At 34.0% G+C, this 27,099-nt stretch overlaps 1 protein-coding gene across 5 annotated transcripts in view; it reads left to right on the top strand.

Moving 5' to 3' along the window:
• LOC114054231 (aspartyl/asparaginyl beta-hydroxylase-like) overlaps nt 1-27,099 on the top strand; it is a 151,422-nt gene that overhangs the window by 29,600 nt on the left and 94,723 nt on the right. For 2 of the 5 annotated variants that reach the window (XM_027877412.1, XM_027877410.1), the window contains exons 1-4: nt 16,274-16,399; nt 23,967-24,116; nt 24,588-24,632; nt 26,072-26,140. In XM_027877412.1, coding sequence (XP_027733213.1) covers nt 16,384-16,399; nt 23,967-24,116; nt 24,588-24,632; nt 26,072-26,140 — 280 coding nt within the window. In that variant the 5' untranslated portion in view covers nt 16,274-16,383. Of the gene's footprint in view, nt 1-16,273; nt 16,400-23,966; nt 24,117-24,587; nt 24,633-26,071; nt 26,141-27,099 lie in introns of those variants that run through there. The other 3 variants (XM_027877408.1, XM_027877409.1, XM_027877411.1) reach the window with 3 other exon arrangements.

The following is a 27,099-nucleotide window of genomic DNA, read 5'->3' as shown; positions in this document are numbered from 1 at the left end:
ATATATATATATATAAAACAAGATAAATCATTAAAATCACATACTGAAAAGACTTTTGACAAAATCCAACATCTATTTTTGTTAACACTAGAAAGCATAGAAATACCTTTTCTTAATATAGTAACTAATAATACGGTTGCAGTAGTGGTATTTATATATTGTTTTCAAGTACAGTAGGCACTATTATGCACATTTTACAGAACACTTAAGTGACTTGATCATGGTTACACAGCTAGTGTCATAAACAGGATTCAAACTCAGAATTTCCTAACTCCAAGTCTTACTATTTATTATACCATGTAGCTGTTTAAAACTTACCTGTCTAAAACCAAGAGCCAAACATAGGTTATGAAGAAAAGTTAGAGGCATTTCCAGTAGGATCAGGGGTAAAACAAGGATGCTTATTATTACCATTACTATTTACTGTAGTCATAGAAATCCTAGCTATGATAGTAATAAGAAAGAAAAAAAATTAGGTAATAAACATAGTCAAGGAGTAAACAAAGGATATTATAGAGATGGTATGATGATTCATTTAGAAAATCCCCAGAGTCAACCAAATATTAATTGAAGTAATTACATAGTAGAAAAAAAAAGACACACAAATGATATAGTCATCATAAAACAAGTAAGACAGGAGCTAGGTACAGATGTGAGAACTGACACCAAAGAGAAGGCAGAGTTGATGAACTTATTTCCTTTCTGTTTCCCTCTGCTAATGATTGCTAGATTGGAAAGGAAAGACCCAATAAGGCTAATGTTAATAAGGCTAGATCTTGATAATTGATAATGTAAATAAAATGTCCATTTTCTTTTCTGTGATCTTAGTCATGTACTCTTTCCTCAGATCTGAAAGGTAATTTCTTCCTCATTCCTCTAATCTACCTATATCACCTATATAAGTTACATATCCATCTGGTGTTTATCTCAGTATACAGTGTGAAATGCGGTTCTATATTCAATTTTTACCTGCTTAACAATTTTCCCAGCACTTTATGTCAGTGAATACTTACCACAGAAGCTGGGGTTTTTCATTTTATCATTTTCCATGATCATGGAAAATTGATAATTGCACAAACAAGTTCAATGATGTTAAAATTAGGAGGGAAATAGGTAGCCAAGAAAAAAATCTTCTCAGTAAATTTCCCTGATAAAGGTCTTTTGTCTCAAGGTATATGAGGAATTTATTCAGATTTATAAGACTAAGATCCATTCCCTAAATGGTCAAAGCATATGACAGGTACTTTTCAAAGGAAGAAATCCAGTTTATGAAAAGAAATTTAACCATATTAAAAAAATATGCTGAATGACTTAATAGAGCAATGCAAATAGAAACAATTCAAGTTCCATTTCACACCCATCAGGTTGGAAGAGATGACAAAAAAAGATAATGGCAAGTGTTGGAGGGTCTTTGGGAAAACAACCACACAAAGGCATTGTTGGTGGAACTGTGAATTGGTCTGGCCGTTCTGAAAGACAATTTGGAATATGCCCCTAAAATTACTAAAGTGCACTTACCTTTTAACCCAACTGTACTAGTATTTGGTTCTTCCTCGAAAGAGATAAAAAGAAAGAGGAAAAGAACCCTTAAGTACAAAAATATTTGTAGCCCTTCTTTTCATAATATTATCAAACTGGAAGCTGAGAGGGTGCTTACTTTTTGGGGAATAGCTGAACACATTGAGGTATATGCATGTGTTGGAATATTATTGTTCCATAAGAAATAACATAATGCATAATTTAGAGGAACTGAAGACCTCTATATTATAATGTGGAGTGAAGAGAGTAGAATTAGGAGAACAATTTGTACAATACTAACTACGTCGTAGAGAAAAGCAGCTTTGAGATTTTTGAGTGATGATTAGTGTAACTATATAAAACTTGAGTACAGAAGACTAATGATAAATGATACCACCCTCTTCCTGTCAGAGAGGTGATGGCCTTCAAATCCAGAATGAGACATGCATTTTTCAACATGGCCAGTGTGGGAGTTATTTTGGGTGGACTGTTTTCTGTTGTTAGGGTTTTTGTATGTTATTGTTTTGTTTTTATATTCCACTGGGGGATTGAGACAGTGGGAGAAAGTGATAATAAAATGTTTGTGAAAGTAAATGAATAAACATTTAAAAATGAAATAAGGTTAGTCTGGCATGACCTGTCCTTCATGTCCTGCTTGATGATGATAGGTCAGCCATGCTAACTTTATATTCACAGTTTTCTTTTATGGATGTTCATTAAGTATCCATTTAGTATATTACAAAATATTGCCCTGTAGGGGCAGCTAGGTGGAGCAGTGGATAGAGCTCTGGCCTTGGAGTCAGGAGGACCTGAGTTCAAATCCAACCCAGACACTTAAGTAGCTGTGTGACATTGGGCAAGTCACTTAACCCTGATCCAAAACATTCACACACACACACAAATATATATACATATATACATATATATATATACATATACATATATATATACATACACACACACACACACACACACACACACACACACACATATATACATATATATATATATGTGTGTGTATATATTGCCAGAGTTCAGTCGGAGTCACTGGCCTATAATTTTGTAAACTCTATTTTCTTGTTTTTGAAAGTTGGGACAATATTTTTCTTTCTCCAGTCCAGTATCTCTTCCATCCCTTATGTGTTTTCAGAGATAAAATAGATCAATCACTCCTGCCAGTTATTCCAAATATGCTAAGATATAGTTCATTTTGAGTAGGGAGCTTGAACTCTTCAAGAGTAAGTTACTATGTAACTCCTTATTTTGACTATCAAGATCTAGCCTTATTAATATTAGCCATATTGAGTCTTTCCTTTCCAATCTAGCAATCATTATCAGAGGGAAACAGAAGAGAAATAAGTTCATCTGCTCTGCCTTCTCTTTGTTGTCAGTTCTCACATCTGTACCTAGCTCCTGTCTTATTTGTTTTATGATGACTATATTGTGTGTGTGTCTTTTTTTCTATTTTTTTTTAAAAGAATGGATTTCTTAGTTTTTCTGGTCAACCTTCCCTCATTGATTTGACATTATTCTCGCAGAACAGTGACAGCCCCGATTATCCAGTTTCTCTTTTATAGAATACTTCATTCTTTTTTTAAATAAAATTTTATTGATAATTTTTTTCTACATCACCAGAATTTCTCCCAGTATTCCTCCCACTCTGCCTCCTAGAGAGCCATTCTATATAAGTAATATTTTTTTTAAGAAAAAAGAGGAAGATTTTAAACATTAACAAAACCTAATCAGTATATTAAAAAAAAAATCTGAAAACATGCAGTGCTTCCACTAATTGTACTTCCCACCTCTGTAAAATGTGTCTTTTCTCCGCCTTTTAGCAATCAAGCCAGTTTGCTTCTTTACCCCTCCCTCCCCTCCAGGGACTATTAGAGTAGGACTCACCATGATATCCCTGTTTTTACTTTTGTAAGAACTCTGTCATAACCTAGACTTTGCAGCTCCTCCTATTTGTTTAACTTATATTTCTGTATTTTGACACTGCCCAACTGTTTTTCTTTAAAATGGTTGTAAGTGAAAATTTTTTGTTAAAAATCCATTTCTTCCCTCACAGTGTTAGACTCAAATTTGCAAGATAAATTATTCTTCATTATAAGCCATTTACCTTAGTGTTTCATTCTGTTGTATTTCACTTTTTCCTTTATTTGCCCTTATTGATGATACAGTTCTCTTTTGTAATTCTGACTAGAGTTTCTTGGTGCACCATCTTTCTCTCCTGCCTGCTTGTCTCTTGCTGACTGCTTGTCTTTTTCATTTTTGAGCTTGGCAAAAACAATTTTAGATGTAGTAATAATCCTTTATGTTTTCTCTGGTGACTTCCTGTAGATTATGTTAAACTGTGCATTATGCATTGCTTCCAGTATTTCCCAGCAAATCTCTTTTATGATTTTCCAAAATATGATGTCTAAGATTTTTTGCTTCATTCTGTTATTCTAAGAAGCACAAGATCCCTAGATTTTCACTCTTAGCCCTCCTTCTGGTTAATTATTTTTATAGAGATTTGTCTTCCAATTTATGTGTTCTTTGACTTTGCTCTTTTTGTATTACTGAGTTTTTGAGCTATTTCCATTCTGTTTTTGAGGGTTTCTAGTACTTTGCTAAATTTTTCCAGCTTTATTCTAAACTCTGTTCTCCTTTCAGATTTTTCATTGCTTTCTAATTTCATTCTTGATCTTTTCTTTTAATTATTTTATTAGTCCTTCCATCCCCTTTCAGGCTTCTTTTGATGATTCAGTTCTCTTAGAGGGTGTTATACAAGGTGTCCTAAAATCTTTAGTGTGCAGTTTTAAGCTTTGGTAGCCTAACAGTTCACTAAAACTTTTGAAATGCTGCATGCGTGCATGTATGTGTGTGTGTGTGTGTGTGTGTGTGTGTGTGTGTGTTATGTGTGTGTATGTAAAATATGATATTATATTCTCTTACAAATAGGATATATATGTATCTATACACATATCATCACTTTATGTGTATATGTATATGAATGTTTGTTGAATTATTCTCTTGAGACTTCTCCTGACACTCTTTAAATCCATAGTATTTTTTCATGTTAGAAGCTTCTCTTCATTCATTCTCTCAGTCTCTCTGTTTTTTTCTGTAGAGAGTTCCTTGTGATGATTTCTTTATGTTTTTCTTCTTTAATTGTTGTTCTTTTATTTGTAACATTCTTCATCTTTATCTCTGTTCTTATTCTTTACATTTCCTCCTATTTTCCTTTCCTTTTTCTCCTGTACCACTTTCTACATGATGCTTTTCTTTATTTCCCTTCCACTCTCTAGTGTTTTGCCTTCCTAAACAATATTATATTCATTTCTGTAAGCAAATCAAACTCAGCATGCCCACAATTGAACATGTAACTTTCCCCCTAAAATCCAGCTATCTTCCTTATTTCTCTTGAGGAGCCATCATCTTTCCAGTAGCTTTGGGGACCACTCTTTTTGTTATCCTTTACTTCTCACTCTCAGTGTTATAACCATAACATATAAATCATGAAAGATGACATAAATATGGACTATCAGCATAATCATTATTTTATTAACAGTGAGTAAGTACAGCCTAAACACCTTACCTTGAGTCATTAGAGAAGGTAAAACTTTGAAGTTTCATCACAGCCTGACTTAGATACTTGACCATAATTGATATCCTTTTTATTCATAATTTCATTCATGTCTTGTCATCCAGTTTGATTTTTGTTCATACATTCCCAGAATCTTTATCCACATGAAGATTTTTTTAAAGCTATCATGATAGGTGTGTTTAAAAAAAAAAGTTTGAGCCCATAACTATCCATAAAATTGGCCACAACTCTGTGCTGATTAGAACATTTCTTGATAGTGTGCAGTTCAGATTGGAAAAAAAAATTTAAGAGAAATTAACTTTTTAAAAACAAGCAATTAAATAAAAGGATCAGCTGGGTGGCACATTGGATAGTGTACGGGGCTGGGAACCAAAAAAATTTATCTTTATGAATTCAAATCTGGCCTCAGACACTTACTAGCCGAGTGACTTTGGGCAAGTCACTTAATCCTGTTTGCCTCAGTTCTCATCTCTAAAATGAGTTGAAGAAGGAAATGGCAAACCTCTCCAGTTTCTTTGCCAAGAAAACCCCAGATGGGGTCACGGAGAATTAGACACAACTGGAATGACTGAATAACAACAATTAAGAACATGATAATGATGATAATACCCAGCATTTATATAGTACTTTAGGATTTGCAAAGTGCTATACAAATATTATCTCATTTGATCCTTATAGTAATCATAAGGGTAGGTGCCATTTTTATCTTTATTTTACAGATGAGTAAACTAATGTAAACAGGTTAAGTGACTTGCTTAGGGTAACAAAATAAATGTCTGAGGCCAGGTTTGAACTGAAGTCTTTCTGATTCCATGTCCAGTACTCCATCCACTGTGATACTTCTCTATCTATAATAATAATAGAATATGTACTCATTTAGTTTTTAATGTTAATACATATTTCTGAGTTTTATAATTTTAGAGAAAATTAGTTGCCTCCTAAATAGATATAGGGCGTATGTTAAAATTCTTGTCAATGAGTGGACTTTATTGTTAAGAAGGAAGGAATCAGTCAACTTTAAGAACTAGCGTGAAGCACAGTACCAGCATAGCATATAGCATAAAAAACTACATTTTATATCATATTTCAGTTTGTATTCTAGCTCTGCTTGTGTTACCTATATGACCTTGGGCATATTGTTAGTAACTCTGGGTTTCAGATTTTTTTAACCTAAAAAATGTGGGAGTTAGACTAAATTCTCTGACATCCTTCCTGTTCAGAATCTAGTCTTAGTCTGAATTCTAGGTTGGTTTTGGATTCAAAAAAGATCTTATGTCTAGAAAAAGGAACAAGAGTAAAGTTTACCAAAGTGGCTCAAGCCAAAAACTGAAAAAAGGAAGAGAAGTTCTGCTAATCATTCACCAGTTCTAGTGCCAACAAAAAGAAATTTAGTTTAGCAAATATTTGAGTCACATTTAAAAATAAATTTAAAACCACAGTAATCTTGCAAGGTCAGTTAGTTCTAATTTTACTAAATATAAATCCATGTAAAATACATTCGGTCCCTAACTCCCTGGTGTAAGCAGAGAAAGGTCGTTTCTCTGAAGTGACTCTCAGAAACAAAGTAATACATAGTGGTTAGATTTTTAGTCCATAGAAACCTATTCACCATTTCAAGGCAACAGGTTCAATTCTACATTTATTACATGCCTAAGGTATACAGACCACTGGGCTAGATAGGAGGAGAAATTCTTTAAAAAATTTTCAGTATTACAAGATATAGTTAATCCACTAGTGCCTGGCCTTTTAGTGATCATTCTTTTTTAGCTCAGTTAAGATGGTCCTTGTATGTCCATAACACATTATCCATTTTGTATTTGATTCTTTTCTGCTTTGGTAGGACATCCAATTTTTTGTTCCTTTAGCAGAAAATTAGGCCACTATCCTGCCACAGTGAGGCATGGGATAAGTCTAGAATAAAGGACTACCTTTGAGTAATAATGGATTATATGAGAGGAATAAGACTTGGTCCTTACTTTCGTAAGATTTGCGTTCCTGTGAAGTACCTTTCCCAACCACTTGTCTCACATTATAGACTGCCTGTTGGAACATTTTAAATTGGCTATTCTACAGACATCTCAAACTCTCTGTCCCTGTCTCTGAATCTTTCTGTCTCTCTCAGTGTCTGTCTCTCTCTGTATGTCTCTGTTTCTGTCTGTCTTCCTCTCTCTCTCTGTCTCTGTGTTTCTCTCTCTCTCTCTCTCTCTCTCTCTCTCTCTCTCTCTCTCTCCACACACACACATATCTGTCTCTCTCTCTCTCTCTCTTTCTCTCTCTCTCTCTCTCCCTCTCTCCCTCTCCTACTCCTCTACTGGGCCTTCTCATTTCTGTTGTAGGTACCACAGTTCTTTCACAACTTTGGAGTCATCTTCAGCTTTTTACTCTCTTACCTCCCACATATCCAATTAATTGTCAGATCTTTCCTCATTCCCCAACATCTCTTGCCTACTTCTCATGAATTGAACAGCAACCACCTTAATTATTGTTCAGTTGTTTTTTAGTCGTGTCTAGACTGACCTCATTTGGAGTTTTCTTGGCAGAAATACTGGAGTGGTTTTCCATTTCCTCTCCATTTCATTTAACAGATGAGGAAGCTGAGGCAAACAAAGATAAGTGACTTGTCCAGGATCATACAGCCTAGTAGCCTAGAAAGTGTCTGAGGCCAGATTTGAAATCATGAAGAGGAGTCTTCCCAGCAGTCTAAACATTGTGCCGCCAAGGTGCCCCAATTAATTATCTCTTGCCCATATTTTTTCCACTGGCCTCATCTGTAAAAATGACCTGGAGAAGGAAATGGCAAACCACTCCAGTGTCTTTGCCAAGAAAACCCCAAATGGGGTCATGAAGAATTAGACATGACTGAAATGAGTGAACAACACTAACAACAACCTAATTGGTTTCTGATGTAATCCAGGCCTGACAGGCTGATTTGGTACTTCAGGCTGAAGATTGGAACAAAATGACAAAGAACTTTTAATAACCTGTAGCATGGAAAAGCCAGTCAACAAGGCTACAGTGATCCAACGTTAGTTTAGATAGCAGCTGTCTTCCTCATCTCTGATCATCAGGGTATAGTGACTTGCGACTTGTTGGGTTGGTCTTTTTTATGCTCTCAAGTGACTGGAAACCATGTACCATCTGGAACCTTTACCTGGACCAATCGAGTCTCAGAGCCAGCTTTCTTTCCTAAAAGAAAAAAAAATAGACTAGCCTGTGTGGCAAGGACCCTGGTAAATATTCTATCAGTTTCCCTGCTTCAATTCTAAAGGTATTTTCTTAAGTGCAGTTCTGACCCTGCTATCACCTGCTTAGTAAACTCCAGTGGCCCTTTATTGACTCTAGGGTAAATATAAATTTTCTTTGATTTTTAATGTGCTTCTCAACCTTACTTCACCTTGGCCTCACTGTAAGTTTGATGTGTGTATTGTTTGTGTAATTGTTGTGATAGTACAAAGTACATCTTATATCTTTCTTTCTTCTTCTATAATTAACTCAGTGCATTCCGTCGTGTTAACTGAATGAAAAACATTCTCATTTTACTTACTGATGAAATATTAAGCATAACAAATCCATATATGGACCCCGATATGTCTCACTCTGGATTCACTTCAACAAACATTAAGCACTTAGGATATAGAAAGTACTATGCTAGCATTGCAGACATAGGGGCAAATGAGAGAGCTTTTCTGTTAAGGAACATAAATTCTATTAAGGAAAAACAAGATATATTCAGATCAGTATAATGTAGGAATTGGCTGGGGTGGGGAGAGGCAAGACAAAAGCTTCTGGAAATGGTTGAGGGGGAGAGAGTGCCAAAGTATTCGGGGTGTGAAGATTAGGGTCTGGATTCAGGAAAGAGTTAGCAGGAACATAAACTTAGCTTTAATGGAAGATAGAAATTCAAAAATGTAGACAAGAGGGAGTACATTCAGCTATGGAGAATGCATTCATTGAGTCAAAAGACTTTTAGCTTTGGAAGGGACCTCAATAGCCATCTGGTCCAGCCAGTACCTGAAAAGGCATCCCTACTGCTACATACCTTACAAGGGATCACCTGTCCTCTGATTGGAGTCCTCCAATGTAGGTAATCCATTATATTTTGAAGTAATCTGTTTCATTCTTGTACAGTTTCAATTGTAAGTATGATTGATATAGGACAAATTTCCCTCATCAAGCCTAAATTTGCATCTCTTCAACTTCTACCTATTATTCCTTTGGGACCCAATGGTCCAAGTTTGTACTTTCAAGTACTTGAAGACAACCATCATGTTCCCTTTTGCGTTTTTTCTTCTCCTGGCCTAATGTCCTCCGTTTCTTTACGTGATGTTCATGTGTCATAGATTCTGGCCTTTCTCTATGTTTGCTTCCCTCCTCTTCCAGTTTTCCAATGTGCTTCCCGAACTGTAGGACCTAGAATTGGATTCGGTACCCTAACTGTAGCGTGGCAAAGGCAGTAGAGATATTCATCATTATTCCTGGAAGCCACAGTTGTCTTAGTGCAGTCCAAGATCATATCGTCGTCATCATCATCATCATTAGCTGCTTTGTCAGACTATTGAATGATATTGTTCTTGAAGCCCACTAAAATGAAATTCTTTTCCTTTTCTTTAGGTAATTTTTTTCCAGACAAACTGTTCTCTAATCATACTTCCTCCATTCTGTACCTTTAAAGTTTTTTTTTTAACTCAAGTGTAATTCTTTATATTTAAGCTCCATTGAATTTCATCAAATGTTTGAGGCTGTTAAAAAATTTTTTGGGTCCATTAGGCATTTTAGTTGTTCATACCAACTTTGTGTGATATGTAAACTTGGTGAGTATATTGTATTTGCATTTATGTAGGTCAGTAATTAAAAGGATAAATAGCAAAGGGTCAAATGCAGATTCTTTTTTTTTTTTTTTTGGCAATTGGGGTTAAGTGATTTGCCTAGGGTCACACAGCTAGTAAGTGTGAAGTGTTTGGTCTGAGGCCGAATTTGAACTCAGGTCCTCCTGACTTCAGGGCTGGTACTCTATCCCCTGTGCCACCTAGCTGCCCCATAAATGCAGATTCCTGAAGCACTTTACTGGAGACCTGCCAAATTGTCTGGACAGCCCATTGAGTTCTAAAATCATCTATTATTTTTCTAGTTCACATCTCTCATCTTCTCTGCAAGAATGTTGCTTTATCAAATGCTTTGATGAAATTTAGTCCAACTGTACTTGTAACATTCCTTTCAAATAATGGTAACATTATGAAAAAAAATGAACTAAAATTGGTCTGGTATGACCTGTTCTTTTTCATTTTTGTAACTGTGATTTTAACAATTATTGACATTTTAATATGCAAAGAAGAACAAGAAGAGGCTTGTATAAGATATTGTAAACTTTGGGTACATACAGTTTGTTTTTTAAGGTTTATATATGTTAATTTTTTTAATAAGGTGGAACAAAATTGTTATTTATCCTCTTTTGCTCTTTTTCCCCCCTTCTGTGCATTTAAAAATGTTTTATTGACTTTTCTGTTATATCTGTCATTGCCTATTAACTCCCTTCTACTCTCTCCGGCTCCCAGTAGATGCCCTTCTTTTTACAAACACATTTAGTTTTCCCCTTTTCTTCCAAACAGATCAACAAGTTGATCAAGCCAACAGATGTGACTGGTTCTTTGGAAGCACTCCTTCCCTTTCTAGTTAGTTTGTCAGCCATCTCTTTAAATATTTGTTCTAGAATTTTCTCAGGAATCAAAGTCAAGCTTAGGGGCCTATTGTTTGCAGACTTTTCTTCCCTCTCTTCAGAAAACTCTCTTTTTTTTCTCCCCATTGAAATTCTTTCCCTTCAGAATTCCATTCTTAAAACTTTCCCATTCTTTCACTGACTTCTGTAGAATTTTAGTTCATACTGTCTTTCCTCTGTCCTGTTTGAAGTTTGCCTTTCCAAAATGTAAGGTGTAAGTCAGCGATGGTTTTCCTCTGCTCTATAATAAATAATTCCAATTACTTACATGCAAGCTAACAGTCCTTCTCTTATATTTACATTAGATTCAGGACAGAATTTGCCCTTGTTTACTCTACCTTTTGATAGCATGGTGAGTGAGGCTAAGTTCTACTTGGTTTTTGGGTCACCAGCTCCTAGCCCTCCTTTTGGCAAAGAGCTTGTCTTGATAGCATGTCTTGATAATTGAAGTCTCTTATCACAACTATATCAAGTCTCTGTGCCAAACTAGTGATCTATTTCTTGAGCTCCTGTTTTCTTTTTCTAAGGAGATTGTCTTTAATATACTCAGATAATGAATCACTTCTGTTTTTCTCTATTGATGTTCACTCACAGTATATTGAGTCTTCTAGTCCCTCTTGCTTTTCTTTTGGACTTTTGCAATTTATGTATAGAGGTTTTTTTTGGCTATCATTTTTACTACTAGTTCATTGCTTGAATTTTTTCTACCATGAGCTGGGTGTTTCAACTATCATTTCCCATGTTTTGTTAGCTATTTTCTGTGAGATTGAGATTAATATACACAGACATATTTATAATATATCTAATATATATACATACATATAATATACATATATGCATATGTACATATATATGAAGTTTTTTCCTTCTTCCATCCTTTTTTTTAAAAAACCTTTTTGATTAGATTTGCCAGATGTTAGGCAAATATATTTTTACTAGTGTTTGGTAACTATACCTCATCCCTGTATTTTACGCCATGTTTTTAGAAATCCAAATCCATTTCTCTGAGACCATATTCTTAACTGGCTCTTTACTACTCAGATTATTTATTTTTTTTCTCATTTATTCCTTCCAAGTATCACCAGTGAGGAAGATACTACCATGTGCCCCTCTAACTTTAGTTTCTTGCCTAAGATTTTCTCATTTATGGCAATAATTTGTAAGTTTCTTTTAAAATTACTGAAGAAGTGGCTACTGCAGATGAGGACTTGCTAGCTATATGTGATATTTTGAAGAAATTATTGAAGAAGGTAGAAGCACTGATAAGTAATTTTTTATGTTGATGAAAGAAACTTATTTTGATAAGTGATGCCTTCTAGAACTTACATTTTTAAGAAAGAAAAAAAAAACTCAACCTGGATTTAAAGTACCTAAGGATTGCCTAACACTTTTATTGGGAGATGTGGAAGAGAATTTAAAATTAAAACCAATGTTTATGTCTTTGGAAATCCTTATGTCCCAAGAGGTAACCACTATAAATCACTTCAAGTTTTTTGGTGGTCAGATAAGAAAACTTGGCTGACTGAAGCAGTTTTTGAAGATTGGTTTTCAATTTATTTTAGCCCAGCTATTGAAAAAAATATTGCCAAGACAACAATTTCACATTTAAAGCATTGCTTTTTTGTTTGTTTGGTTGGGTTTTGGTTTTTGATAATGGCTCAACTTATCCAAATACATTTGTTTTACTGTGTGACAATGTGAGCTTGCAGTTTCACAGAGATATGGATAAAAGCTGTTTGCATTTATGTATGTATGAAGATTTAAAGAGATGTTTTTGTAACCACTTTATTACTTCCCATTAACTTTGAAATCAAACATGTTTTTCTTATCCTTTGTTATATTATGCTAATAAACAGATAAAAATTACTTTAAATTTTATTGCATATTTCCATTGGGCTGTAACCAGTAGCTATATTTTACTTATTACTTCACATGTAACTTGGTTAACGTTACCATTTCAGAGGATTTATTATTTGCACTAATCAGACCAAGCTGTTAAATTAGTAATTTTTTAAAAAATACTAACAAAATAGACAAGCCTTTAGCTAACTTGATGAAAAAGAGGAAAACTGAAGAATTAAAAAGGACAAATCACAACAGATGAAGAGGAAATAAAAAAATATTAGAACTATTTTGCTCAGGTATAACCAAAAGACTGATAATTTAAAAGGAAAATATTACTTACACAAATATAAAATAACATTATTAACAGAAAAAGTAATTTCTGATAAAATTTTATTTTATAATGCCTAAACCAGGGAGAGATAAATCAGAGGAAGAAAAAAGGCATGGGTTAATATCTCTAATGAATATTAATGCAGAAATATTGGATAAGGTACAAAGAGGCTATATCTACATATTTAAAAACTTGCCTTTTTTGTTCAAGTCAGATTTATAATGTGTAAGAAGAAAGGAATAACCATTTATCAGATGCTTGCTATGTTACAGGCACTATGCTAAACACTTTACAAATATTATCTCATTTGATCCTTATAATAACTCGGAAAGAGAGTTGCTATTATTGTCACCCCCATTTTACAGTTGAGGAAACTGAGGTAGATAGTGGTGAAGTGACTTGCCAGGGGTCACATAGTATGTGTCTGAGCTGGATCTGGATCCAGTTCTTCCTGATTCTTGCGCCAGTACTGTATCCACTGTACCACCTAGCTGCCTCATGAATACAGCCATGTTTTATGAGTATAGTAATGGTTCAATATTAGGAAAACTATGACAAATTATATTAATAACAATAAACTATGTAATTATATTAAATATAGACATTTTAAAATAATGTTATTGAATAATAATATAATCCTAGAAATTACATTATTGTGTAAGTATCTTCGAAAGATAAGTTGGAGTCATGTTGTAAAAGATGTTAAATGCCAATAAAGGAATTTGTGTTTGTTGCTAGAGGTAATAGAAAGCCACAGGAGTTCAGCTACATGAAGGGGTACAATAGAGAGAAGAGATTTGAGGTAGGGACATCAATTAGGAGGCTGTGTAGTAGACCAAGGAAAAGATCATTAAGTCCTGATTTAGGGTACTGAGTTTGTGAGTGAGAGAATAAGATGAATGTAAGAGATGTTGTGGAGTTGGAATTGGCAATACTTGGCAACTGATTGAATATGTTGGATAAGAGTTGGGAGGCAAGGAATACTTAAAGGTTCAAACCTGGGTGACTGAAATAAAGGTGATGTTCTTGACAAAAATAGGATATTCCAGAAGAAGTGGTTTTTTTTTTTTTTACTTCAAATGAGGTTCAATTTAATAAATACATTGTTTGAAGTGCTTCTAGGGCATCTAGTTTTAAATGTCCATTAGGCATTTGGTGATGTAGGATTGTAGTTCAGGAGTGAGACTTGAGCTGGATATACAGATCTAGAAGTCATCCATAAGATAGTAGATGTGGGGGTGGGGAGGGATAGAGGGAAAGAGAGAGAGAGAGAGAGAGAAAGAGAGAGAGAGAGAAATATTAGAATGTTAAAGAAAAGAGACAGATATTTAGTTCAGTTCTTCAGTCATCTCCAACTGCCTACTAGACATTTCAAACTAAATGCCCTAGAAGCATCTCAAAATTCAACATTTCTGTTCAAGGTACCACCATTCTTTCAGGTTGTCATGTTTGTACCCTTGGCTTTATCCTCAACTCCTCATTTCCCCTTCACTCCACTTCTACGGTCATCTGCTTGTTTCTACCTTTAAAATATTTTTCAGGTCTGATACCTTCTTTCATCGACTTCCCAATTGGTCTACTTTCCTATTTCCACTGCAGTTCATTCTTAATGCTGATGTCAAATTGATTTTCCTTAATTGCAGATTTGACCATATCACTAACTATACCTTCCTCCCCCAGAAGAATAAACTGCAGACTACCTCTTGCCCCAGGATAAAATAAAAGTTTTTCTTCTTAACTTTTCAAGAACTTCACAGCCTGTCCTGTTGTACCTTTGCAGCCTCATTGTACATTGCTCTATAGCCTTTGATCAAGCCAAATTGGTTTTATTTCTGTTCCTCACATATGGCAGTCTATCTCTTGTATTCATGCATTTGTACTGGCTATCTGTCCTCCATGCCTGAAATGCAGATTTTCCTTACTTTTGTCATATAGAATATCCCCCCTTTGAAGTCATAGTTCAAACATCATCTTTTACACGAAAGCTTTCCTTGCTCCCATAACTGCCTAAGTGTCCTCCCTCACTTGTACTTGTATTTATTCTGTATATTCTCAGTTTTGTACATTTTATCTCTTGAGAATAGACATTGTTTCAATGTTTGTATCTATCGCACCTAGCATACTGCCTTGTTAGACACCTAACAAGTGTGTAATAAATGCTTGTTGATTAATTTGTGAAATAATCAAACAAAGATTAGTTGAATGAGATTCATACCAGAATCTATTATCAACATATACTTTAGGTATTAATATTTTAGTTGGAATTTTCAGATTTAGGGAAAGGAGTACATTAGGAGGACTGATAAGGAAAGGTGGGAGATTATCAAGGAACCTCTTCCCTATTTTGAGTTTGCATTTGATTTGTTTAAAGTTCAGCTGGATGCCCACAAAAGACTTATTCCTCAAATTTAAGACTCTGTGACTAAAAATCAATTGTAGCCTAAGTGAATCTATTGTACATATATATGAAACAATAAGTGACTTTTAACCAAGACTTGGCATGCCACTTTTCCAAGGTTAACCCCTGCTTTAGATGGTTGTAACTAAGGTTTGTGACTTTATTGGTCTGGTTACTTTCTTCACTAGTACAGATTACTACCCTACTCCACTTTAATAAATGGCTTCACAAGATGCTGTTACCAAAAATATTCATCAGCTGGTGGCCAACTTTTTGATGATGTGCCTCTCTAAAGTTAGCTAGGCTGATTCTCATACAGCAGTCTTTCGTCAGGTTCATTCTGGATTATTAATTATATATACACATATATTTGGAGCAAGAGAGCCTGTGGAAGTTCTCCTTCCCTTTCACCATCTATGGATAATACATTCTACAACAGTATTCTGTAACTTAATTCGTTTCTCCCTATGACTGTACAACTGTACAACTGTAGCCATCAGCAAGTCTAATAATGATCTTCTAAATTAGATACTAAAATAGTTTTTGGAGGGCCAACCCTGAGAGTTTCCTGGCTAAGATCCAAGTTTCACAGCAATACTTTGTCCTAGTCTATGTTGGTTAACAATGACTCAGTGTTTAGAATCAGGGCATCTAAGAGTGTTTCTGAAAAAGAAAGAGATTGCAGGACAATTTGTTCTGTTTTATTTCTTTGGAATGCTTGATGCTTAGAAACTAAATTGGAAGGAAAGACCAATCAAGGATATCCTATTAGTAGGAGGAGGGCTGTCTGATTGTTGGTACTGGATTTCAGAGTGAGTGATTAGTAGCATTTGGCTTATGAGGAAGAGTGACTAAAAATAACTCATGAGGAGAGTTTGTAGTCAGGTCCAATTTCGGGTTCTAGCTGAGCTAGCTGTAAGTTTGGCCACTCCTATAAAGCTGGAACAATTGAAAATCCATGATAAATATTTTCTGAAGACGTAAGCAGCATGAATGAGGATAAAGGTATATAACTAGTTTCTTAATGAAAAAGATTATATATTTTGGTTTTGGATGATATGTTTGCTTCATTTTTTAATTTTACTTTGTGAAAGCAAGTTGAGTGCTATGTAAGAAGGGTGAGTGTTCAGCATTTTCTGTTTTAAACTTATAGAGACATTAATTTCTAAGAGTAGTTGAAATAATGGAAAGCTCGATCTCTTTGTCTTGGCTATATATTTATTTGTGGGGGCATAGTTCATTAGATTTTATTTGAATATGTTATATAAGTCATTTTGGGGTAAAAATTAGGAAATTGGAATTAACAAAATATACACAGTTTTTCTTTGTCAGATTTGTACATTTAAAAGGTTGATTTCTAAAGTTCCTTCCAGCTGGGTGCATGATTCTGTGTGGTAGCTGACCTACTTCTTGAGGCAGGCAATATGTACAAAGAAGGGACTTAGATCATTTGATTTTAACTCAAGATTGAACACCTTCCAGTATATCTTATTAATTTTTTATCTTTTAGGACTGAATTGTTTTGTTCATCTTCCTTTACAATAATGTTTGCTTTCCAGTTTAAAAAAAAATTGAAGTGCCTTTTCTTCAGTATTTGAATATATTTTTCTTTTGGAAGAATATGGTGTTTATTTGCTGAATAGAGTAAAAAGTTTTTTTTCCCCCATGATTGCCCAAGGGATTTGTATTCGTTCTAGATCTGACCTAAAAGTCACTTTATTCACCTCATTGTATAGCTTTTAAACTTCTGAAACATGAGTCTTTTGGTTGATTGGGCCATACACACACACACACACACACACACACACACACACACACACACACGTATATAAGTATATGTGTTACAGTTTATTTTAGCAGAGATTCTGATATGCAGCCTTATTCCTTAAGCAAATATTTTAATTCCTTTCAGAAATGGTGAAAGTGTATTAATGTATATCTAATGAAGACAACTCTACAGGAAGGAAGCTTTTTTGTGTCATGGACCCCTTTGGCAGTCTGGGGGAGGCTAAGGACCTCTTCTCAGAATGTTTTTAAATGCATGAAAAAAAGTACACAGTATTACAGAGGCAACCAGTTATATTGAAATGTAGTTATCAAAAATATTAAAAACCAAATGTATGAGATAGTAATATATAATTGTTTATTAACATTAAATAATAAGAAATGTATTTATAGGCAAGTTAAAGTTAAATTTTATTTTAAAAAGATGATATATATATATAATTATGAAGGCTGTTGTCACCTATATTCATAATTGAAGAAAATACTAAGTTTCAGTCAGAGGTTACTGAAAATCATGGTGTAAATTTTTTTTTCCCATCCATAGATCCCTTGGGGATCCTTGGACTCTAAGTTAAGAATCTCTTCTTGAAGTGTGTCCTCTGGTAACATTTTACTTGTCTGGTAACCAATGGGAATGAAGAATTCTATTTAAGTGAATTTTCTAGATAACGGAAAATTACTATTTTAATAACTCAGAATTTTTAAAGTATTTTGAATACAACTCTTTCTAAAATGCATTTGATATCTCCCATTCCTGTTACTGAAACTAATTTAGTTTTTTCTTGATGTCAGTTATACTGTGATATAATACTTTAGGCTATTTCTTCCTATATGGTAGATAGCCTTGCCTTTATTTTGCTTTTTAAGTTTGTGTCTGGTTTTTTTTTTTTGTTTTGTTTTGTTTTTTTTGCTTGTTTGGTTTTTTTACAGTTTGTTTTCTCCCTCAGTGCCAGTGGCCATTTCTTCTTGCTTTATGTCTGCCACTAGCATCCTTCTTTTACTGCCACTCCCAACCCAATCTCCCACTTTTTGATTTGTTCCTCATGATTGGGTAGAATAGATCACAGTACAATGGCCTTTGGCAAGTTAGTTAACTTCTCTAGATCCCTCATCCATAAGATGAGCCTCTGAAGTCCCTCTACGTCTAAATTTATGATCCTATGTTCTCTAAGATTTCTTAGAACTTTATAATCCTATAAGACTATGTTATAGTAGGTTCTAGACTACGAAACTAGATAATGTCATTAGAAATGTGTCTGAAGTAAATAACAGTTTTGAGTGAAGGCCTGAGGGGCTCAAAGGAGGAGACTTAGGGTTCTCTGTTATATCTAATTTAGCTTCAAAAAAGTCTTTCTTTTCCTGGTGCTTAGTTATCTAGATAGTTAAAGTAAGTTACCATGGAACTTGTGAGATTCAGTTGTATTATTTTGGATTAACATGTTGCCATTTTTCTGACAAGTTCAAGTAACTAATCATATTTTATTTGGTATTATAAGAAGAAACTATAAAAATAAATAAAATTATCTCAAATGATGATTGATATATGGCATCACAAAAATAATTTATTGCAAGATTACCTTAAGTATCAATCCTCTTGGTGTATTTAGAAGTTTTGTTTATAGATTTTAGAAAATGATTATGGCATGAAATAGTATGGTATTCTTCTAGTTAGCCAGGGGCAGTTGAGACCAGAACTAAAATTTTACTGTGACATTATAAGCAAATTTTAGCATTTCTTTAAGCAGAAGATAACAGTATGTTCTTGAATAATTTGTTGTACTTGAATATTTTGTCCTAGAAAATTATTGTTATACAGAGTGGAATGGGGTGGGAAGAGGCATATAAATAGATTTGTATTCATACAGTAACAACATAAGAGTATTGAAGTCTTAAAAAAATTATTGCCAACGACCCTAACAGGCTAGTATAGCATCTTTCTCTCTCTCTCTTTTTTTTTTAATAAATTCCAATAGTGTAAAATGAAACTCCATCATGTTATCTTTATTCTTAGTACCTATAAAAGTGTTAAGCTCTTATTTTATTTATCTAGTATTATATTTAGTATTGATTACATTTAGTTGTTTTTCCATGGTAAAGTACAATTTATGAAATTATAAAGTCTATCACAAATGCCTTTGATTTAGTGAAACTGTGATCTCAGTAATCAGCAAAGTCTGTTAGACATTTACATAGTTTTTTGTTTGGAAACAAAGAAGGTAACTTCCTAATACAGTTAGATAATCTTCAATGGCATGATCTGGTGATCACTTGGATGCAATTTTGATATTTTTTGGGGGGGCGGCTAGGCAGTGGGGTTAAGTGACTTGCCCAGGGTCACACAGCTAGTAAGTGTTATGTGCCTGAGGTCGCATTTGAACTCAGGTCCTCCTGAATTGAGGGCCGGTGTTCTGTCCACTGCGCCACCTAGCTGCCCCAATTTTGATAAATTTTTGCACAGGAAATAAATACAAAGTAAAAGTGAGTCAATCGATCAAAAAATATTTAAGACCTTACTAATGCCAGGCATTGTGCCACGTACTGGAGATACAAAGAAAAATGGTTCCTGTTTTCAAAGAACTTACATTTTTTTTTAATTAAATTTTATTTTTTTCAATTAGCAAAAATCAGCTTTTCTCCCTCCTCTTCTTCCCAGCCCCCCCCCCCCCCTTGAATTAAGAAAGGAAAAAGAAAGTCTTTGGTCATTACAATGATTTGAGTTTCCAGATCTTTGAAAGTTATTTGACTTTACAATATTGTTGTCTTTATTTAAGTTATTCTCCTGGTTCTGCTAACTTCACTCTGTGTTGGTGTATACAAGTCTTGGTACTTGTCTTCATAATTATCTCTTTCATCATTTCTTATAGCACAATAGCATTCCATCAGTGATTGATCAGTAAACATTAATTAAGTGCCTACTATATGCCAGGTACTGTGCTAAGTGCTGGGCATACAAAAAGAGACAAAAAATAGTCCCTGTTCTCAAGGAGCTTATATACTATTACCCGTTCATATATTCTTCAGTTTATTGGCACCCCCTCAGATTCCCATTCTTTGTCACCTCAAAAATATCTATAATTATTTTTATTCATTTTTAGAGTTTGTTTTTCTTCGGGCTGACCTTTCTCTTAATCAACCTTCTCTCTAATTCGTTGTCCCCTTTCCCTACTGTTTACCTTTTGGGTGAAATAAATTTGCATACTGAATTCTATGTGTGTGTGTTTGTATTATTTCTTCCTTTGGTCTATTCAGATGATTCTGAGGTTTAAGTATAAACCAGTTCCCCAATCACTTCTTCCTTGAATGTATAGCTTTTTACTTGTACACCCTGATTATGGGAAATAATTTATCCTAATCTTTTTCTCCCTTCCCCCAAATGTATTCTTCTTTGCTTTCCTTTCCATTGTTCCTTTAAGATCAGTTCATACCAGGACTACTTCCAGATTCTGTCTAATCAGACTAGCTCTCTACTTTAAAGATATTGGGGTTCAGAGGAAATGAGTATCATCTCCCAATATTTGAATGGAAGCAGGATATCCTTGTTTAGTCACATAAGATTGTTCATTCAGTGTTTACTATTTATGTATGTATGTATGTATGTATACACACACACACACACACACACATATGTTTTACTCCTGTGTTTGTGCTTCACAATTTCTTCATAGCTCTGGTCTTTTCATCCCTCATACTTAGAAATCCTCTATTTTATTAAAGTTCATTTTTTCCCCCTTAGGATTATACTCAGTTTTCCTGGTAAAGTTATTCTTGGTTATAAGCTCATATCCTTTGCCTTCTGGAATACTGTATTCTAAGCTTGCTGTTCCTTTTTAGTAGTGGCTGCTAAATAATGGGTGTTCCTTACTATGGCTCCTCAGTACTTGAATTTTTTTTTTTCTGGTAGTTTGCAATATTTTCTCTTTGACCTGGAAGCTCTGATTTCGGCTATAATCTTTCTTCATTCCTTCCTTCCTTCCTACCTACTTACCTACCTACATGCCTAAGCTTTCTATTTCCACTTTGCCCTCTCGTTTTAAAACTAATGGGAAGTTTTCTTTTGTTATTTCTTAAAATATGATGTGTAAGCTCTCTTTTTTTGGTCGTGGTTTTCAAGCAGTACAAGGAGCTTTACATTTTTGTCTTCTTGATCTGTTTCCCAGGACAATTATCTTTGCCTGGATACCTTAAATTTTCCTCTTTTTTTCAGCCTTTTGATTTTAATATTTCTTGCCTCATGAATTCATTAGCTTTTATTTCACTCTTATTTTCAAGGAGTTTATTACTTGTACAAGTTTTTAATTGCTTGTGCCAAGCTGTTTAATTTCCTTTCCAAAATTCTTTCTTCCATAGCTCTCATTTCTTTTTTATTTATTTTCTCTACGGTGCTTATTTTCATTTGTAAAAAATATTTTAAAGCTTTACAAAACAAACAAACAAAAACTCCTGCTTTATCACTTCCAGGAATTCTAGTTGGATTTGTGTGTAAGCTGCATTTTCTTTTAGGCCTTGATTATAGATGTTTTGGAACCATTCTCTTCTGGGTTTTGTGTCTTAAGCATCCTTGTCACTGTAGTAGTTTTTTATGGTGGGATTCTTTTTTTTGCTCATTCTTCCAATCTACTTAATGGTTTTGGACTTTTTATTAGGGCAAGGCTTTTGTCCTCCTCTGGAGGAAATGTTTGTACTGCTTAGGATGCTGCTTTCTTGAAATATTGAACATTTTGTTTTTCCAGGATCTCAGCGACAGCTAGACTGAGGACTTGCAGACTTTCAGTGTTCCTATAATACCCCCCTAGGGGGCTCAGGTCCCCTCTGCAGTCCATCCTGGATTTATGACCAGGAACTAGGTAGTAAATGAAAAAACTTCCGTTTGGCACCTGCATAAGGTCTTAGTCTCACAGTATGGGTGTTGCTTGGTGCATTATCATGGTCCTCTTTCAGTCCCTGGTCGCTAGAATGCTTCACAGGCTCTTGGCACATCCTATCTCCTGGGTCCATAGACCTCTCTACCTCCCTATGCCAACTTTGGTTGGAAAAATAACTCACTATGACTTTTTGTTGGATTTTTCCAATTAGGGTTGGTTTGGTGCATTTTCTAGATTTACTTGGAGGAGTTTCATTAGGGTTTGGAGGAACCTCGTTATACTTCTTCCTGCTCTACCATCTTGGCTCCCTACTTCAACCTAATTCTTTTTATATAAAATTTTATTTTTAGCAAGATTTTTCTTCCTACTGCTCCTTTCCCCATTGAGTAAGAAGAAACGAGAGAGAGAGAGAGAGAGAGAGAGAATATACTTTTGTAACATAGATTGCATAGTCCTCTACATCGTTCCCTTGTCTAAAAATGTATATTTCTGTACTTGTTAGGAGATCAGGTCACATTCATACAGGTCTCCCTAGACTTGGTTGGTCATTATATCAGAGTTCCTAAGCTTTTCAAAGTTGTTTTTCTTTATGCTGTTGTCCTTGTATAAATTGTTTTGTGAGATCTGCCCATTTCATTCAGATCAGTTCACACTACACACGATTCTCTGAAATTGTCTCTTTTGTTATTTCTTATTGCACAATGATATTCTGTTACATTTATGTCCTATAGTTTGTTTAGCCATTCTGCAGTTGTCTCACAGACAACCTAAGGTACCCTCTTAGAGTCAAGATTTTATTTCTTTTTCTTTTCCGTCACTTCCCTCCCCTTCCCCCTTTCAAGATCCAGAAGTTTGTTTTGCTTGCAACTATTCCCTCTTTTGTATTGTCCTCTTTCTTTAACTTTGTCACCACCTTACTTTCCCTGCTTATTTTCCTGTTGAGTTCCATGTATTTATGCACTAAACTCTTCTTTGTCCATTTCACTCTAGAGTGAAGTTCTTTTGATGCCCCTTTACCCCACCCTTTCCTTTATACTTGTATATTCTTCTCACTCAATCCAGTTATGAATAATCATAGCTTCTTCCAGTTCAAATACCTTTTTAGTTTTCTCTGGATTTTTTCTATATGTAATTCAAAGTACCTTCTCAATTTGGGTCTTTACATCAAAAAATCTTTGAAGGTCATTTATTCCAATAGTGGTTCTCCCTCCTCCCCCCACCCTGACTTTTTTTTTCCCCTCTAGGGTTATACTCTGCTTCACAGGGGAAATTGCTTCTGCTTATAAGCCTGTTTCTTTTGCTTTTTGGAATATTGTACTTCAAGATGTCCTGGTTTTTAGTAGATACTATGAGGTCTTGTATGACCTTGACCGTAGTTCATGGCACTTCAATTGCTTCTTTGGGTGCTTGCAGTATTTTTTCCTTTGTTGTGGAAACTCTGAATTTTGGCTGTGACATTGCTGGGACTATTCTCTTTGGGGTTTCTTTCAGGAACTGATCAAAGGATTCTTTCCCTATTTACTTTGCCTTCTGGTTTGTATCTGTTTTAGCAGTTTTCATTTAGTGCTTCTTGATGCATTGTGTCCAGCTTTTTTTTTTTTTATTCAATCATGTTTTTCAGAGAATCCAATGATTCTTAAATTAACTCTCCCTGATTTATTTTCCAGATGAATTTTTTTTTCATATCGGATATCTTAAGTTTTCTTTTCTTTTTTCAATCTAATAATTTGGCCCTAGTATCTCTTGCTAGACTTGGAAGAAATATGAAAGGAATTAAGTCACTTGTATTCTTGGAATATTTTATATTCATAGCTTATCTTCAAACAACCAATTGCTAGGAAATGTAATGTACTTCAGAAATAAAAAGCTGTAGGAAAGCTTTATTTTTTCATCTAATGATGTTTCTAACTTTTGTCTTTCAACAGAGGCAAAGCATGGGGGACAAAAAAATGGAAAGAAAGAAGGCCTCTCTGGAAGTTCATTCTTCACATGGTTTATGGTAATTGCATTGCTGGGCGTCTGGACTTCTGTAGCTGTTGTTTGGTTTGACCTTGTTGATTATGAAGAAGTTCTAGGTAAAAACTGTATTATAGTTTTCCATAATTTAAAAAAATTACAAATATGTGTTTCTGTTCTGACAACATAACTTAAATATTTAATACCGTCTTGAGAATATGCAATTATAAGCAAAATTTGAGTCTTCTAGTTTGTTGACAGGATATTTTACTTATTGAATAGTAGTCATGCTTCTTAGAAAAGCAAATAATATTGTAGCTTCCTTGCATATAACTTGAATAAAAGTGTTAAATTGTAATGACTTTTAGAAAAATGACCCTCACATAGACAAGTTGACATCTGGTTGCCAAAGACTTCCAGATTGGAGAGAAATTTGCAGAAAAAAGATTTTAGTTCTTTTTATGGGTCCATAGTGAATTATTAATAGAGAAAGGAACATGTAAATCAAGTGGTAAAATAAAGGAACATATTTAAAATAATTTGTGTATTTTAATGCAAGTAACAGTTCTCATATTTTTATATGCATGCAGCCAAAGCAAAGGACTTCCGTTATAACTTGTCAGAGGTACTTCAAGGTAGGCTATTCAAGACATATTTTAAATAAGCTCATATTTTCTGTCTCTGAAATTTCACTTTACCTTATTTTATTTGTCATTTAAGTATACTTCATAATATATGAGCAGTATGGTCAATTTCCTGTGAGATATATAGTTTTAATGGTTGACTTTTTTTTAGCTTAGCTCATTATTAAATTTAACCTTGATCTTCAGGTCTATAATTTTCATTTTAAATTTTGTTAAAAAAATAGGAGTTTTATAACTTTATCATTTCTCCATTTCTTTGTGGAATTTTTTTCTTAGAAAAATTGTGTTTACTTTAGGAAGTATTAATGTTAGATTACATCAGTCACTTGTCACCCCTCTGCATAACTTCAGTCTTTTAGAAAAAATAAAAAGACATAATAGAAACTTGAGTGGGTCATGGCTACACCACTCTGCCACTGTTGCTAGTTCCTAAAAAGTTGCAATATACCTTTTGAAGGTATTTTGGTAAATGACATAATTGACCTCAGGGCTGTTTTTGGGGAACTGAATTTTTATAGCTTCAGTCAGTAATGTTAAATATAGATCATCCTACTGAAAAGTGAATCTTTAAAGTATTTTTTTTTCCAAATAAGGAAAGATAAAGACTGTGCTCATATTGCCCGTTTCTCTTGGCTGAGTCCAAATCTTTTTATTTTTATTTTATTTTTAAATGTTAGACTTCTGTTGCTTAATTGGATTTTTAAATGGTATAGATAAAGTCATTCATAGTATCAGATTCATTTCTAGGTCTCGCTTAATAAGAAAACGATGGTGGCTTATTTTTGTGGGGGAGGGTGAGTGGTTCTGCTGTAAATGCTAATTTTTAAATAAAAAAACCCATTTCTTTATGTTAGATACTTGCTTTAATAAACACCTAGTTTGTTTGCTTGAAATTAGTTATTTAGGACTTGACATTCCTTTTTATTTTCTGCCTAGTAAGAATTGATTGTAAAATTGAGGGTTGAAGAAATTAACAAATTTTTAGATTTCAAAACATATAGCTTCCTTAAATATTAACAATATACTTTCAATATTGTACAGTTGGACAAAGTGCTTAAAGTTTTTAGCATTGCTACAAAGATCTTTTGCTACAATTTAAAACATTTATTTTATAACCTCAAACTTCACAAGAAATTATTATAGAATGAAGTGAATTTATTCATTTATGGTTTTTACTTTTTTGTATTAATTTGATAAATGAAAATCTGAATTTCAAAGTGAATTCCACATGAGTTTGAGATATATTAGAGAAAAGTATATTATGACTTTCTTGCAAAGAGAAAAATATTTAGGGCTAGAGGCACACCGGGTTGTATTACAGCAGTATCTATGTCTGCTATGCAGAATTTCAATAAATGGAAATGTCCAATTATCTTCTTCTCTTTTATTCCCATACTCCCCCACCCCCCACCATGTTTTTTTTATTACAGGGAAGCTGGGAATCTATGATGCTGATGGTGACGGTGATTTTGATGTTGATGATGCCAAAGTTTTACTAGGCAAGTATACCTTAGTTTTAGGATGGCACTGGAATATGCCAAAAATGACATTATGTATGGAACCTTGTTTGTGATAACATTTCTTTAGGATTTTCTCAGTAGGCTTAGACATAGCTTTATAAATTTTTAAGAAGACAGATAATGTGTAGGCAAACCTTGTCAAATTGGGAATAACTTTTATGTGTACTGTCTTCATCTTGAAAATATTTTTTATTCTGAACATTTAATAAATTTTATGTAAAAACTGTGCTGCTTGGCTTTCAAATTAACTACATAATTATTTTTCTTTTTTTGGCTTTTAAAATATCTTTTATATAAGCTTAAATTTTAAATTAAAGTTTTAAAGTTTTTTGTGTGTCTACCATAAAATAATATAGTAATAATAAATAAGTTACAGTATATAGGCTGTTGCATATCTTGAAGGTAAACACTTTAAATATACTATATTTGATCCCATTAAGAGCTTCAGATGACTAAACCTTGCTTTAATAGGGGGTTCTTTAATAGAGAGAGGGAAGAGCCCATTGATTATTCTTGATTTCTAGGAAATCTTGTTGATTTTTAAGTTCTTCTCTGAATATTATGTCAAATTTTTTGATGTATTTTTTGTCTGATGTATCTATATCTGCTTATGGGGTACTCATATCCTTCAGTTACGTTAGTATGAAATATCTTCACTCAAATCATACTCTAATGTCTCATCATAGTATGGATGTGACTATTGACCCTTGAAACTTGTGCAGGTGGAGCATAAGCACTGAAAGTTTTATTAAGCAGGAAAGGATGAATTGCCACACCAGTGGATTATGTATATCTATTGCCCCCAAACCAGCCTAGTTAAGACTAGAGTGGCTCATCACTGCTTGGGGATAAATTTTTTTTTTGAAAATGTTTTATTTAAGTGAGGCTATTATTTTCTGTTATGAAAAACTTCAAATACTACAAAATAAAATGTTTTT

Source organism: Vombatus ursinus, unplaced genomic scaffold, assembly GCF_900497805.2.
Source record: "Vombatus ursinus unplaced genomic scaffold, bare-nosed wombat genome assembly UNPS02014812.1, whole genome shotgun sequence".
NCBI lineage: Eukaryota > Metazoa > Chordata > Mammalia > Diprotodontia > Vombatidae > Vombatus > Vombatus ursinus.
This window is presented reverse-complemented; position numbering and strand designations above follow the sequence as displayed.